Raw genomic sequence first — 15,823 nt, 5'->3', positions numbered from 1 at the left:
ATATAATATAAAATATTTGTTTTATAAAAAATACACTACGTTTACTATATTCGAAAGAGCCACATATGAAAATAAATCGTAGCGTATCGAACTGATTTCAAACTCTACATACAGTTTTAATAGGCCCAATAATGTTTTAATATTACTTACACACAAACAAATTTCCGATACCATACTGTCGGGAGAATCTTTTAATACAATCACAATAATGAATTTGCAACAATGACGTGTTTATGCTATGCAGTCACGAGAAGTATGTAAAATACTTAATTACATATTATAATAACAATAAAGTAATATACGACGAAGCATTCGCCTGCAATCGATTCAAATTATATATGTAATTAATAAGAATATTAAAAATTGTACCTCTCAGCACCATCAGTAACCACTGCACCTGCAACACTTTACACAATTCGTTGCGTTCCACATAACAAAACATCACCCACCACGCCACAACACCCGTTTTTAGTGAGCGGCCGCCCGCTCCCTAACCGCGAACAGCGTGGTCGGACCGTGGTTGGATCCGGATCCCTCTTCGACTCGCCTGTGGTCCACGCTGCTATTCTTACCCGCAAGCACACTCCAGCAACACACCCCGTCACAGCTCTACCGCAAAAAGCCTTAACAACGTGCGAGCATCCACATGCAACTGATAGGCGCCACACCAGCTGTTAGTTTCTAGTTTTAAATCTAGTTCATGGACCCTACCGCTCCGTGAACTCAGTACCGATGAAGCTTTAAAAGCCTTAGGGCTAACAGCATTAACATCTTCAGAAACAATACATTAAAAATAGTCCAGACGCATTAAATCGGATGATAGAGCCGACATTAATTTATTTAAATGAATTATTTCAGTGGTTGTAATATGTAATTATATCGATGATAGGTAAGAAACTAGCTATTGACAATATACTTTTAATTGCTTAGCAGAATAAACTTTATAACAGCGTGCTCCAGGCAACACACGTTGAACGCTATTCGGGAGACACTAACGCCCTCTATTATAAGCTATATCCTTACTCTTACATTTCCATATATTAATAATAATAACAGGTGGCGTAAAAGTAATGTCTTAATGTGAACATGCCGTGATTTTTACAAATTTATGGTATATATAAATATAAATATATATATATATATCATAGATATCGTTCGTAATATCGATGTGTAGTTATAATATTATTATATTATATTACTGGTTAACTTTTGTAGTTTACTGCTGTATTCGAACCCAAACTCTTGCTGAAACAGTTCCAACTTCAGCGATTCCTGTTGAATAATGAGGTTGTGTTCAATAATTATGTATTTTTCAGAAAATCATGCAACATGTCAAGAATTTAGTGGACTCTCCGCCTAATAATAAATTTGTACGATGCATGATTTTGAACGTACCGTAATTTTTACAAATTTATGGTATGTATAAATATATATACATATATATCATAAATGTCGTTCGTTATATCGATATGTAGTCATGATATTATTTTTGCGCTACCTGTTAGTAAACACCTTATCAATAAATTGCAAGAGTACCCACACTTAACTAAGTAATCGAATGATTGCCAAAACATGTCTCTAGAAAATCAGAATTCTTGTTGCAAAACCCTATATTACATTGCGTTGCATATACTCGCCCACACTTACGTGTCGTCTCCATTCTGTTTCAGGGGCTTCGGCAAGCAGGGCTTCCAATGCCAAGGTAAGCCTAACGAGAATAACCCGTCTATCACGCCTACACTCCGCCGGCGCTCTCCCAGCCGGAATGTTTCCGGTGTTGATGTTTTTTAAAAACATTCTTAATTCAAAATATATTATTACATTTAACAAATGGTCAACGACGTCTGGAAACGAAATGGTGAGATCATTTTTAATTTATGTACATTTTAAGTGAGGGTAGTACGAAAATAAAAATGCGTTCGTTTTTCAAATAGATTCTAAAGTGAACGCACTTAATAAAAATGGAACGCTATTCGAATGCTAAATTTAAATATCGATCGATGCATTCATTTGCATAATTTTTGCTAGTACTTTTATCTTTTGAACACAACGTCTTTGTTATCTTTATTGCTTATTTAGACGAAGGCAGGACGCTTCCAACCCGCTCTTTCAAGTCTCTCGTGGAAATCTATGTTCAGCAATAGATATTTTACGTCTGAAATGAAAATAATGATTGTTATCTCTTACATTGTATGTTACCTAATGCTGTTAAGATTATAGAAATGCCATCTAGTGGCAGAATAATCAAATTACTTGTAATATTGATGTAGATAGTAACATTGAACTGTTCACTGGCGACTAAATCGTGGCAGTGCTACGCTACTTATCTTTGTCTTTATTCCCCCGCAGTATGCAGCTTCGTGGTGCACAAGAGATGCCACGAGTATGTCACCTTCACCTGCCCTGGAGCGGACAAGGGGGCGGACTCGGATGTAAGTTAAACAGTTTTTAGTACTACCCTCAATTACAGGAGATGGACTTAAATGTTAAACCTTTTCTGAAATATATATTCTGTATGTAAGTAAATTGTTTTTATACAGAAATTATAATTTAAATTATATATTAATTTATTTTAGTTAATAAAACTAGATTAAAAAAATTGTTTATTTTAAATTTTTTTTATATAAATTTAAAATATACTAATTTAAAAATGGTGTTAATAAAATTACTTCTTAACTTAAAAAAAATAATAGTATGATACATTTAATAATTATTCTAAATTTAAAATAGAACAAAGGAAATTACTTCCGAATTTTAAAAAAATCATATAAAAATATGTATAATAATTATTCTAAATTTAAAATAAAGCATAGAAAATTTCCTCTTAATTTAAAAAAATCATAGAATGATATTTATAATATTTATTCACAGTAAACCAAATTATTTCTTCATTTAAAAAAATCATAGAATGATGTGTTAAATAATTATTCTAAATTTAAAACAGAGTAAAGAAAATTACCTCTAAATTTTAAAAAAAATCATAGAACGATATGTATTATAATTATTATTATAATAATTAAATTACACGATGCAATAAAACATTTGTAGAGCCTTTCATTTGCGATGAAAAGCCTGAAAATGTGCTTTTATCTTTTTGACCTGTTAATGAAACGTCTATAAAAAAATTTAATATCTGACTAAAACTTTGGAAATTTAACTTCAATGAAAATGACAAAGTACGTATAATGGTGTTCGCGCATATATTCATTTATAGTGATCATATATATACGTTTGAAGAAGAATGTCAGAGTAGTCCAATATGATTGAAATTAGAATCAAATTGATCTCCTCTATGATGGCATACTTCAACTTAAAGCTGTTAATGTTACAAAAGCGCTCCCATCTAAGATCAGATCACAATTTTTTTTTGAGTTTACATTTTTATAACACATACTTAATACCTTGTTTATTTCGTTCACTAATCTAGTCTTACGAAACATAAATAAAAAAAAATTATTTATACTTTAGAAACGACACCAAGCGTACGAATATGTAGAAGAGAATATTAATACTAACATGTACCATTATTATTTAATAATCATACTATAGATATAGATAATTATTCTAAGCTTCCTAATAAATAATAAAGAAGGGGGGTTCCAAACACGCCATGATTAGAAACGAGTCCACAACAAACACACTGTTTATCTGGCAATTAATACAAAAGTTGTATTATCATAAATGATCACTGGTAGCCCAGAGGTAGAGAACTTAAACTTGCGATCGTAGACTACAGATTCTACTTCTTGTATACAATCTATAATTGAAACTTTGTGCATTAATTATATAGATTCACCTCTGCTCATAGACATATTTCCAGAGGATTGATAGCAGCGTTTTCCACGTACATTAATACCACACTGCAATCGCCAACCAGTCTACCATCGCCCATCATTCCTATCGCTTGCTCGCAGGGTGGTGAGAAATACTGTTAATAGGAATAAAACAGTATAGATAAGTAGGTACCAAATAAAATGCACATAAAATAACTAGTCAATTAATAATAGGAAAATAGACTAAAATAGAATAAGAAAAGTGTAGTTATGTATTAAAAAAGTTAAACCCAAAAAAAGAAAACTGATATAAAAAGTAGGATAAGTAATAAAATAAAGAATAAAAGAAATGTACCTAGCCACCTAAGAGTAATAAGATGATGGAAGGAAGGCGATGAAAGCAAGAAGGAATGAAAGAACAAAAAAATGCAGGATATTGTGAAGGATAAAAGGTAAGAACAAAAGAAATTGAGATGTATGAAAGTGAGTGAAGAATAAAAATAAAATAATTGAAAAACCTATTTTTTTAAATAAAGTCGCTGATCCCAACAAATTAGGGGTACGAGAAAAAAAAAACAGTCTACCAAGAGTGGTGATATATCCATCCACAGATATCTTTAATGGAGGCCTATACTGTGCTTTCGGCATCTATGGGACTTAAACAACGATTTTCTCTAATAAAACCCTCTATTTATTATTGGATTTTTACGAGTTATTTTTTAATAAACTTTTTAATTTTATTGCATAATTATTCAGAGATATTAAATAAGGGTGTAAGAAGCTGGATGCAAGCCATAAAGGAGGCCCATGTCCAACAGTGTGCATTTTAAGGCTGGAATGATGAAGGTATGATGTATTAAAAAACCGTATACAGTTGCCAACAAAAGTGATAATAATTTTTAGGAGCCTAGAGAAAAGTATAGCAGTACGACGACTATATGAATAGCATATAGTGATACAAATTATATAACCTACTTTCTATTATAATCGATCTGATACGGCTGCACCCCCAGAGAACAGTTAAAACGTACGAAAGTAATTAATTCGCACTAGGGATGTTAATATAATAGCATATAACGGTATTATTATCGAAAAATAGCATTTGAAGATATCTCTTAATAAAAAAACAATACCGGACTTTTCACTCCGGAATTTTTTGATTATAGAATGAAGCTAAATCTGGTCTTTTGTTACATTGTAAGAAAAATTCTTGAAGACCAGCATACAAGATATTGAAATAACTAGCTTTTTATTAACACAGATAATATAATTTGCGAGATCGTGATCTTTACTCCAAAAGCGTAAGGCGCCATCGGTCATCTGTTATAGCCTTAAACGTGGAGAAATAACCATGACCATCTAGCGCACATGATTTACCAGGCGGAAATTACCCGGAAGGACTTGGAAGTCCAGCGGAGTATTTTCTAAAAAATACTCTCACAACTAAATCTAGTCGTGACCCGTGCATCACCTTCACCCCTTATCATGGTTCCTACATTATCACAGTTTTGACTCAAATTTTTCGTTGTTCATCATTAAGAAGTTCCTAAGAACCTAATTCATTATCACCCTCGTTGAACAGCACAATCTTCTACCTAATCAAGAGCATCCATCTGGTATTCAGCTGTCTCAAAGGTGGCAGTGGTATCCTACATATAACTGGACCTCTGCATAATTTAGTGTAAGGTGTAAAATACCTCTTGACCTTCATTCCAGATTTTTACCAGCTAATTTAGCCATAGACTCAAGGTAGTTTAGACGTCTCTGTAAACTTCTAAATGGTACATCTGGAAGCATACTGTATCCAGTATCTTATGACCTCAATAAGGTCTGCGACTGATTTTTTTATCTCAAATTCTTTTACACTATTTTGATATTTTGATTTCTTTGTTATATTTGTGATAACGCAAAGGCATATTTTTAATTCACATCAACAAAATAGAACAGCATATATATACGCGTATAATAAATTTATTTCCAATGTCGAATCGTAAATATTTACAATCTGAAAGGAAATAATGTTAATATTACATAACGTTTTTTATAACCGGATTTTAAATAAATCAAATCATTTTAATGTTTGCTGTAATAATAAACAGGATGTTTTGTTATAGGTGTAAAAACTTTAAACAGGTTCATAGTTTGAGCTTTAAAAGTTTTAGACCGATTTTCAATCATCTTGTATAATTATGTGAAATCTGTTACTTTTTTTTTCATTGTAGTACGAAGGGTCAATAACTTCTGACAGTATAATGTCTGTAGGGACATATAATAAATTAATTTTGATATGTAGCAATTCAAATTTTGAAAACTTCTTTTTACTGTAATCATTTTACGATATCATTTCTATTTCTGAAACCATTAATATTTGAAACACACCTGTATATTTTTAGTTAAATATAGGGTTTTTCATTTTCTAAATAAAAATCCGTAATTGTTTTTAAGAAAAAGTTTGATAGAGAAATGACATTTATAGCGGAATTGTTATAACAATTACCGGTACAATTAACATGTTAATTTACCTTATTAGTTAAAATAAAATACTATATATACCAATAAATAGTAGTTTCATGTATATTATCAATTGTTTTCTAAACTGTCTAATGAAATTCAGTCCACACTGGCTGAAATGTTAAATTACCTTTGCCCGTTCGTAAAAAAAACACGACCTCAACCAACCTTAGGACTTTGACACATGGCGTGACATCAGATACTGCTATAAAGAGGTATCGACGTCCATACGTGTCCACTTTGACTTGATTAGAATTCGCTTTAAATTGCGATGACCAGGGGGAGTGAGGGAGGTTGGTTGTGCGTCGATGTAACCTCCGGCCCCCCACTACTATCGGGACGAAAAACATAAAACTCACACAAAGAGCACTCGAAGAACATGATTAATTGGTTCTTTGTTAATTGTAATTTTTAAAAATTTTAAAATTATAATACTTGTATATCAAATGGATACAGGCGTTATTTTGCGGAAGTCCATCCTAAGTAAGAAAAGGACCAATATATAGCTACTTCCGCCAATGTAGCAGTAGTCGTGCAATAAAGTGCACCGCTCGCCAGCCCGCTGATAAATGCGTATGCGGCAAACAATGCGAATTACACAACTACCACCGTTAAATCTACGGGGCATCCTCAGAAGTAATGTTACACCGATTTGTGCCAAACACAGAGTGAAAAAAAAGTCTTTGGCGGGCAGTGCACTTTATTGCACGACTACTGCTGCATTGGCGGAAGTAGCTATATATTAGTCCTTTTCTTACTTAATAAGACTTACGTTTTAACAACAACATATATGTATATGTATATGTATTTATATATATATATATATATATACATATATGTATGTGTGTGTGTACATGTTGCTAGCATAATACAGTAGCAAAAAAAGGAGATGCATTAAAAATCTTTCCTTACATTTAAAAACAAATACTACCATCACAATTAGCATCATCATATCAGCTGATATATGCCCACTGCAAGGTAATCAACCTCCCCCATAGGTCTCTACGATCATCGATGCGTTACCCATATCGACAGACTTCGATATTAACTGAATCGTCAGTTCTATTAATACTGTCTACTTGCTCCTGGTCGATAGAATCCTCTAGAACCTTTCTGTCCAATTGGCCATTTACAACTGCCACTTTAGATGAGTAATTCTTCGACCTACATCGGTGAACATGGTTCTTCAAAGGTTCTTTTAACTTTTATTCGATCTCGCAGATTAATGGTTGCAATACACTGTAATGTTTCTACATAGTATTTACAACATAGTACCTAGACTGTCCGACTTAACCCATTAACGCCCAAAATGAAACTGCAGTATATTTTTCTATTGTTTTCCTATTTATTAGTCCATAAGGGATAAAATATGATATATAAGAAGATAAAATGAAAAAAATATATTTACATATCAAGTTTTAGGGGTGTACTCAGCCGTGTACAATGGGCGCTTTAGGAGTGAAATTGTTTGAAACAAGGTCGTTCAACACATTGCGTTTTCAAACATATTTCGCAACGCCAGCGAATTCTTTGGTGACAGATAACACATCGCAATGGGTTTTCCAACCGTTCAGGATTATGACCATTATTGTTCCGACCCCCTAGTGTCGCTGAGGATGACGGACGGCTCTTAGTTTTCGTTGGACGTAAATAAGTCCGTGCAATAATTCGTCTGAAAGATAACTGGTCCATGTAAGTTATCTCTTGTTTAGTTTTACTGAGCAAAACATGTAGTCGCCAAGCATTTGATATCGCCATATCTAACAAATAGATAAATATAACCCACCACCACTTTTTTCCTTTTATTGAAATCCGATAAAGGCTGATAGACTGATCCATTTGGTCAACTCCACCCATTCCTTTATTATAGTTGACAAACATTTTAGGTATATTTACGTCAACCTTTTGCTTTCTGGTGTTACACAATCGTTTGACTTTGCCCAGAGGCTCTATGTCATCAAAATTAGTTCCCATTGTAACGACATTATTGTCCTTCCAACGTACCATAGTTATCTCATTCTTTGTATCAAAACTATAATCATATTCCGCCCTAGGCTTCTTCTTCATATCATATCGGTAATTTCATAAGTAGAACTATAGGTTGGCTGAGTTTTCCTCCATACAGGTAAATGTACATCACATTTTTTGGCACGTTTTGCAGGAATAGGTCTTAGCGGCTCATCATCACTGTCGCTCAATTCCGAAACATCGTAGTCAGGATGACGCCGACCTACCTCAATAGTCCCTGGAACGTCCATAGGGAATCTTGAAGCCGCCAAATTATCTTCATTACCTTCTTCCTCATCACTCACCACAGCCGGATCTGGTGGCACTAATACCATATCGTACTCTTCATCATTGCTTTCATCAGCCATAATTGATTCCAGTCTCTTATAACTGGTAAATACGTTCCGATTTGCCATTTCAACTTATAAGTAATAGTGTAAACAAAACGAAATTTTAGTACGAATCTGCCCGCTGTACCCGCTTGTGTACAACAAATGAAACAAACCCTACTTTACAAGTTTTGTAATAAACTTTAATTCTTATGTTATTATTACCAACACAAATAAATAGACTCCATAAAAATAAAAAAAGAAGTTGAAATATTTCACTATTTTTGATAAAAACCAACAAAATAATCTTACCTTGTATGTCGTGTCTGGACTCCGTATTTTATAACAAAATAAGTGACATTTGTTTTCGCGCCACCGCCTATTTTTATTTATTATATGGTAACTAGTGTCAACTAGATTTGTAATTACTAACTACTTTCAACACTTACCACAGATAAAATACATAATTTATCGATTAAGTAGTTGTACCTGTGCAGGTACAGAGGGCGGTAATGGGTTAAAAACGCTACAGTAATTGGGGAGCGCGCAATTGGCCCAAATTAATTTGTCGGCTCGCGTACCGACAATTACTAACTATATTTAAACGTGGCGTCATTTGCAACATAGACGATTGTTACGTTCACGACTTTACAACTAATAAGCAAAGTGTTCGATGAATTTTAAATAAAGAACAATTAAATAAATAACATAGGATGTACCATGCAATATTTGACAGCGAAGTTGAAATAAAAACTTGTTAAAAATGTAATCGTGTGAATTTAACTTAGAAGGCGATGTTACTTTCCGGTCCCTCTAACACATGGTTACACAGACTTATTAAGACTAAGGGCCACTCGGGCAAATCATGAATTGATGGCGGGCCGGCCGCCAGAAGTATAGGTAATTAAAGAAAATAAAGATTGATAATAATTTATTAAAATTATTGTGAAATAGAATTCAATATTTTTCGAATGTACGAGAGTATTATTTTTGCTATCGGCGGGCCACTATATTGGACCGGCTGTGCATCCGTGCTCTAATATATACGGTACATATACAAAAATTACATTTTTTTTTATTTTTGTTTAACTGTCTGCCTGTCTGTTTGTTCCGGATAATCTCTGAAATGGCTGGGCCGATTTTGTCCGGACTTGTAGGAAGCTGATGTAATAAGGAGTAACTTTTTAACTTTTAAGGTCTTTCGTACCGCTATCTTATTTTTGGAATAGGGACTTTGATTTTCTTTTAATAAGTTTATCATATAATACTTTTATTTCCACGCTTTTAACAATTATCTTATGTTCTTTCGTACTTTTCCTTTCTTTCTACATTTGTTTTACCTTTTTATTCGATACTTTTATTCCTCTCCTCGTTCTTCAATTTTATATTTCTTCACATTTTGTTCTATTTACATTTCTTTTTATTTTTCATTATTTGCATTTTTCGATTTACATTTATTTTTACAGTATTTGTAAGAAGTAACTTAGGCTACATTTATTTCAGATAAAATGTTATAATGTAATTATATACTGACACACATAAAAATCGGTGCGAGACACGCGAAGCAGAAGGGGGACAGTAAAAAATATAATATTCAATAATAATATCTCTTTTAAAACACATTTTAAATGTATATTAATTTAAACAGAGAAATAGTAAGTCCTCCGTCTGACTCGACAGGGAAATTGTATGTAATTTCAGTCGCCAGCAAAACAAATAAGTTTTAGTCAAAACGTACACGAGTTCGTCTAATTACTTGTCAGGAACGCGCTCTTGTTGTACTAATTAGACTGGATCACGTGGAAATTGTTTTCGTTAGTCTAAAGCATGTAGTTTACATGAAGCGATAATATATTATACCATTACACGACATCATTTCAGAGATAGAACGTCAACTTCTGAACATCGGCATCTCGGCAATATTTATCCAACATTTTTTGTGCCATGTGCACTAATCAATGTAACATAACTCCTGAAGATGCCCCGTGGAGGGGTGAAACACGTGTCGAGTGATTAAGCCGTGGCAGTCGTGTAATTCGCATTGTTTGCCGCATACGCATTTATCAGCGGGCTGGCGGGCGGTGGACTTTGTTGCACGACTACTGCTGCATGTGCGGGAGTGGCTAAATATTGGTCCTTTCCTTACCATGTTCCTTTCTTAAATTGTTACGTCCACCTATGTAAAATATATAATTTTATATTTAATCAAAAGGGTTAAACTCGTGTCGAATACCCTTTGTATTGCACCTTTAACAATCAAATTTCCCCCCTGCTGGGCATGGGCTCCAAGTTTGAAAACACTTATGTAAAGTGAAGAAAGGAGAAAGAATGATAGAAATTAAGAAAGATGTGTGATGAAAATGATAATGAAAGATTACGTGGAAATATTATTATTGTAAAAGAGATTCCTGCCTACACATGGTAGGGCTCTGTGTGGCATGGGTTCCATATTGAGAAACAGTGCCTCACATAGATTTGCAATAAGACCTGTTCAAAGCGGCCAGCATCCTGTCTTTAGATGTCTTTAACAATATTGTCTGCAAGCCCTGCGATTGTCAGTCCTTGGATTCAAGACCTGAACCTTAGGGCGCCAATCCGCTGGGTTGTGTCAGTTACATCCAAGAGACTCTATTATTTAATTACAATATTTCAATCAAAGTAAGAAAAGGACCAATATTAAGCCACTTCCGCACATGCAGTGGTAGTCGTGCAATGAAGCGCACCGCCCGCCAGCCCGCTGACAAATGCGTATGCGGCAAACAATGCATATTACACAACTGCCACCGTTAAACCACTCAACACGTATTTCACCCCTCCACGGGGCATCTTCAGGAGTTATGTTACACCGATTAGCGCCAAACACAGAGTCGCTAATCGGTGTAACATATTGGTCCTTTGCTTACTTAGGATGGACTTCCGCAAGGTAACGCCTGATTCCATTAAATATTTCGATCAAAGTAAAAAAATCTTATTGAATAGCCATGCAAAGTACAAATGGAGGTAAGGATAGAAAATTTCACTGTTGTCTCCATAATGGAAAATAAAGAAAGCCTTCACAAATTTTCAAAATATTATTGTAAAATTGTGAAGAAAGCAATATATAAAGATAAAATTAGATACAAATTTGAGTAACAAAATAATTGTAAAATAAGAAACAGTAATTACAAAAATAATGCGACGAAGAAAAAGAGGCGATGTGTGGAAAGGATGGATGGACTGTGAATGAAAGAAAAGAGTATACAAGAAAATGAAAAGAATGAGGGAAGATAAAAAAAAACTGAAAAATTATCTGTTATCATTAAACAATTGAAGAGCCAATAAATTGTACAGTGTTAGACTTTTATACAATAGCAGAATGTTTAATGATTTTGCATTAATAATGAAATGCAAGTATCAATACAAAATTTATTTTTTGAAATTGATTTTTTCGATGCTTCCGAAATGTTTAAATATCACCCGCCATTTTTTAAGATACTCGACCGCTTCATGCTTATGTATTAATTAATTTGATAATAATGTAGAGCGGTTCTATAAAATAAAATATGTATCAATTAAATTCCAAATTTGAATGCCATGACAATGAGTAATCATAAAAATAATAAATTCATACCTATTGTTGTTATTACTAAAAATCTCTCTACGTAATCACAACTGTATTTAACATTATTCTACTTTATATTAAATTGTAATATTTTTTATAGTACACCAATACCTCGCTTTGCGTCGTTTCGTTTTGCGTTTTTTTCGAAGTTGCGTTGCTGCTTAATTAGTACTAATTTTCACTGTGCGTCGTTATATTTTCGAGGTTGCGTTGTTTTGGGTTCGAGTCTTTAATTTTTTTTTAATTATCTTTTTTTCTAAAAGATTGCAACACTTTTGTTTCTAATAGCGCCATGCCATCAAAACTCGGGGATTCCCTATCTAACTAAAAATCAACGAAATTTTAATACAGTTTGTTTTGCTAATTTAACAGTTCAGTTTCAATTACGTAGTGTGTTGTGCTTTTTTTAAAAGAGATTATAAATTTATATAAATTTTAACGTGTTGTTTCTGGTAACAAAAAAGGTATATATTTTTCCAAATTATTTATTGTCTGAGTTATATAATTTTTGTTTTTTACATTTTTACTTTGTTCAATTTTTTTTTAAAAAGTAATATTTTCGTGACCTTGGAACCTATCTTTGATCTTTACATGTTTTGCTATAGAAAATCTTAATTCACTTTGCGGCATTTCAATTTGCGTCGTATTTTTTTGAAACGTAACCACGACGCAAAGTAAGGTATTGGTGTATCGCATCGCTCTCAATGTGCACAGGCCTTTAGTTTCCGTTTTCATTCCACTTCTATAGTTCATTGTTCGTGATAGCAAAGAGAAGTTTCTGCGCGCTAACTCGGGAATCTTATTGGATATTCATATTCATTTATAACTTTTAATGAACTTACAAGTTTATGCGGTAATATCTTGTAAGTTAGTTTGATTCTGATTGGATAGCTAACGCCTTAGGTTAACTAACTTTTTTAGCCATCTATATAGAAAATAATTCAAAAATATCCGTTACTTGCAGAGTTCGATACAGACAGTTCTAGTTCTTATGTTATTTATATTACCAAATTATATCGCACATTTAGTACATTACTGACACTGTCTATAGGAGAGCTAAAAAACTAATTTGACATAAAAATTTGGATAAATAAATAAAATATTATGAGCGATTTCATAAATCAGTTTAATGAACTTTGTAGATTTAGATTGTACCTTGAATTTAAAAGCAAAATAATAATAAAATAATAATTAAAAAATGTGCTTTTTAATATTTTTGTGTTATAGTCAGTTTAACTATAATTATTAAATATTTTTTTCCTCAGTGTAGTTTTGTATCTAGTTTTCAATGGAAATTATAAAATTTTATTTCTATATAACAATTAAGCTGTCATTACTTTAACGTTTATTATTAAGTGTGAATAAAAAATTAAATGTACCCATATTACTACTAATATATTTAAATGTCCCCCGCTATCGGAGGCTTCTCGTACCCCTAACTTATTTATGGGTTAGAGACTTTTATTTCTTTTTAATAATTTTATCACTTATGTTTTTATTTTTGCGCACTTCTCCCATGCATCTTAAGATCTCTCATTCTTTCCTTACATTCTACATTTCATCTGTCTGCCCTTTCATTCCATTTTCCCTCTTTTCCGATGCCTTTCATCCATCATCTCTTTTCTCAGTTTTTTACAATTTTTTTTTTACATAATTTATTTACATACATATTAAAACGAATGTACGTTTTATTTTATTTAGGTTTTTCTTAGATTATTGACCCTTACTTCTTTTTATTACGTTTATCACAAATTTTCTACATAACCTAAGAAACTCTGGTCGCATCTCGTCATTTTCGATAAGCGGGGCTATAGCATCCTCACAGAAGATGTAGTGGTAATATGACGGTTTATCACTTTACAACTGAAATTTTTTGAAATGGGCGACAAGTATTCGTCTCTCTCTGAGTTTGTGTTTTCGACTCTGTGTTTGGCACTAATCGGTGTAACATTACTCCTGAAGATGCCCCGTGGTAGTTGTGTAATTCGCATTGTTTGCCGCATACACATTTATCAGCGGGCTGGCGGGCGGTGCACTTTGTTGCACGACTACCACTGCATGTGCGGAAGTGGCTAAATATTGATCGTTTTCTTACTTAAGTATTCTTCTGTTGAACGTGAGCCTAGCACTGCGCTTGGCGAGGTATTGCATTTAGTGCCGAAACAAACTAGTGCCTTTTAACGGTTTTGAATGTTTTTAGAAAAGTGTTTAAACGGCTACATGTATTTTAAAGTTTCACAATAGCATTCATAACTCGAAATCACATAATTTTGGATAGTGACAGTATTGGATTAAAGGTGCGATATTTAGGTGTCAATGTGGCTGTAAAACTATACCTTTCTCTTGGCTCACACAAAATTAGTAATTGTTATGTAGGCTGTTACTGCTTGTTATATTTAAACTTTAAAGTTAACCTTACAAAGTAAAACTTTCTTTAAGATTTTATTAATGCACATGTACATATGTGATCACTATAAATGATTTTAAATGAATAAATGAATGGTTACTTTTTTATGGCCTCCGCTATTGGAGGCCTCTCGTACCCCTAATTAGTTGGGATCAGGGTCTTTGTTTACAAATAAGTTTTTCAGATTTTTCATCTTTATTCTTCACTGTCATACTTCTCAATTTCTTTTATTCTTACCTTATTTCCATCACAATATCTTTTATTTTGTTCTTTCATTCCTTCTTGCTTTCATCGCCTTCCTTCCATCATCTTATTACTCTTAGGTGACTAGGTACATTTTTTTTATTTTATTACTTACATATTCTATTTTTTTTATCACAGTTTTCTTTGGGTTGTGCTTTTTTAATACGTTACTACACTTTTCTCGTTATTTTTTGTTACTAGCATCTGGGCATACTTGCGCCTATCTAGGAATCAAATTAACAATACTGTTAATCCCATAGGCACTCACTGTAAGGCATAAGCCGACTCTGAATATATCTATGGGGAGATATATCATAATCGCCACGCTTGGCAGGTTGGTTGGCGATCGCAGTGTGGTATTATGGTATGCAGAAGACGGTGCTGTTCATCCTCTGGAAACTTCTTTGTGAGCAATGTCTATCCCATATAAATACACAATGGGAATCGAAGCCGCGACTCCCGATCGCAACTCACAGTCCTGCACCGCTAAGCTACCATTGCAACAAAAATATAGTAACACAAAATATACAACATAAAATTTCAACAATTGCACATCAAGACACTTATCTGAAAAGGAATATATAAAGAGATGTGTCGACTTAGAAACAAATTCTGTGAATAAATTACAATCTAATGTTTTATTAAACAGAAAGAAGCTTTTATAAACATTAAGCGTGGTATACATTAAGTGTGAATTAGTTCTTACATTAACACAAATGTTTCTAATGAAATAAAAAATGGCGGATTATATTCCTGCGTATTTTGATCAAATAATAAATTATGAGATACGTAGACGAACGAAAGTAACTGTCTGACTAACATTGTTCTTATAACGCGCAAGTAATTTACCGCGTTATAAGGGGGAGTGATCGCCTCAATGACTCGCATCTAGCAACTTCCTGCAACATTATGTCTTTGATCTCGCTAGTAAAGAACCTTTCGACCCCGAAGG

At 33.2% G+C, this 15,823-nt stretch overlaps 1 protein-coding gene across 1 annotated transcript in view; it reads left to right on the top strand.

Annotated features, from left to right (window-relative positions):
• Pkc53E (Protein C kinase 53E) overlaps window positions 1-15,823 on the top strand; it is a 274,807-nt gene that overhangs the window by 239,411 nt on the left and 19,573 nt on the right. The window contains exons 2-3 of the mRNA XM_068776905.1: window positions 1,671-1,702; window positions 2,350-2,432. Coding sequence (XP_068633006.1) covers window positions 1,671-1,702; window positions 2,350-2,432 — 115 coding nt within the window. The remainder of the gene's footprint in view (window positions 1-1,670; window positions 1,703-2,349; window positions 2,433-15,823) is intronic.

This window comes from Battus philenor, unplaced genomic scaffold (genome assembly GCF_028537555.1).
Source record: "Battus philenor isolate CCGP_79_NKW_IND1 unplaced genomic scaffold, ilBatPhil1.0.hap1 SCAF_13, whole genome shotgun sequence".
In the NCBI taxonomy this organism is placed as follows: domain Eukaryota; kingdom Metazoa; phylum Arthropoda; class Insecta; order Lepidoptera; family Papilionidae; genus Battus; species Battus philenor.
The sequence above is the reverse complement of the archived record's forward strand: the minus strand, read 5'-3'. Positions and strand labels throughout refer to the sequence as shown.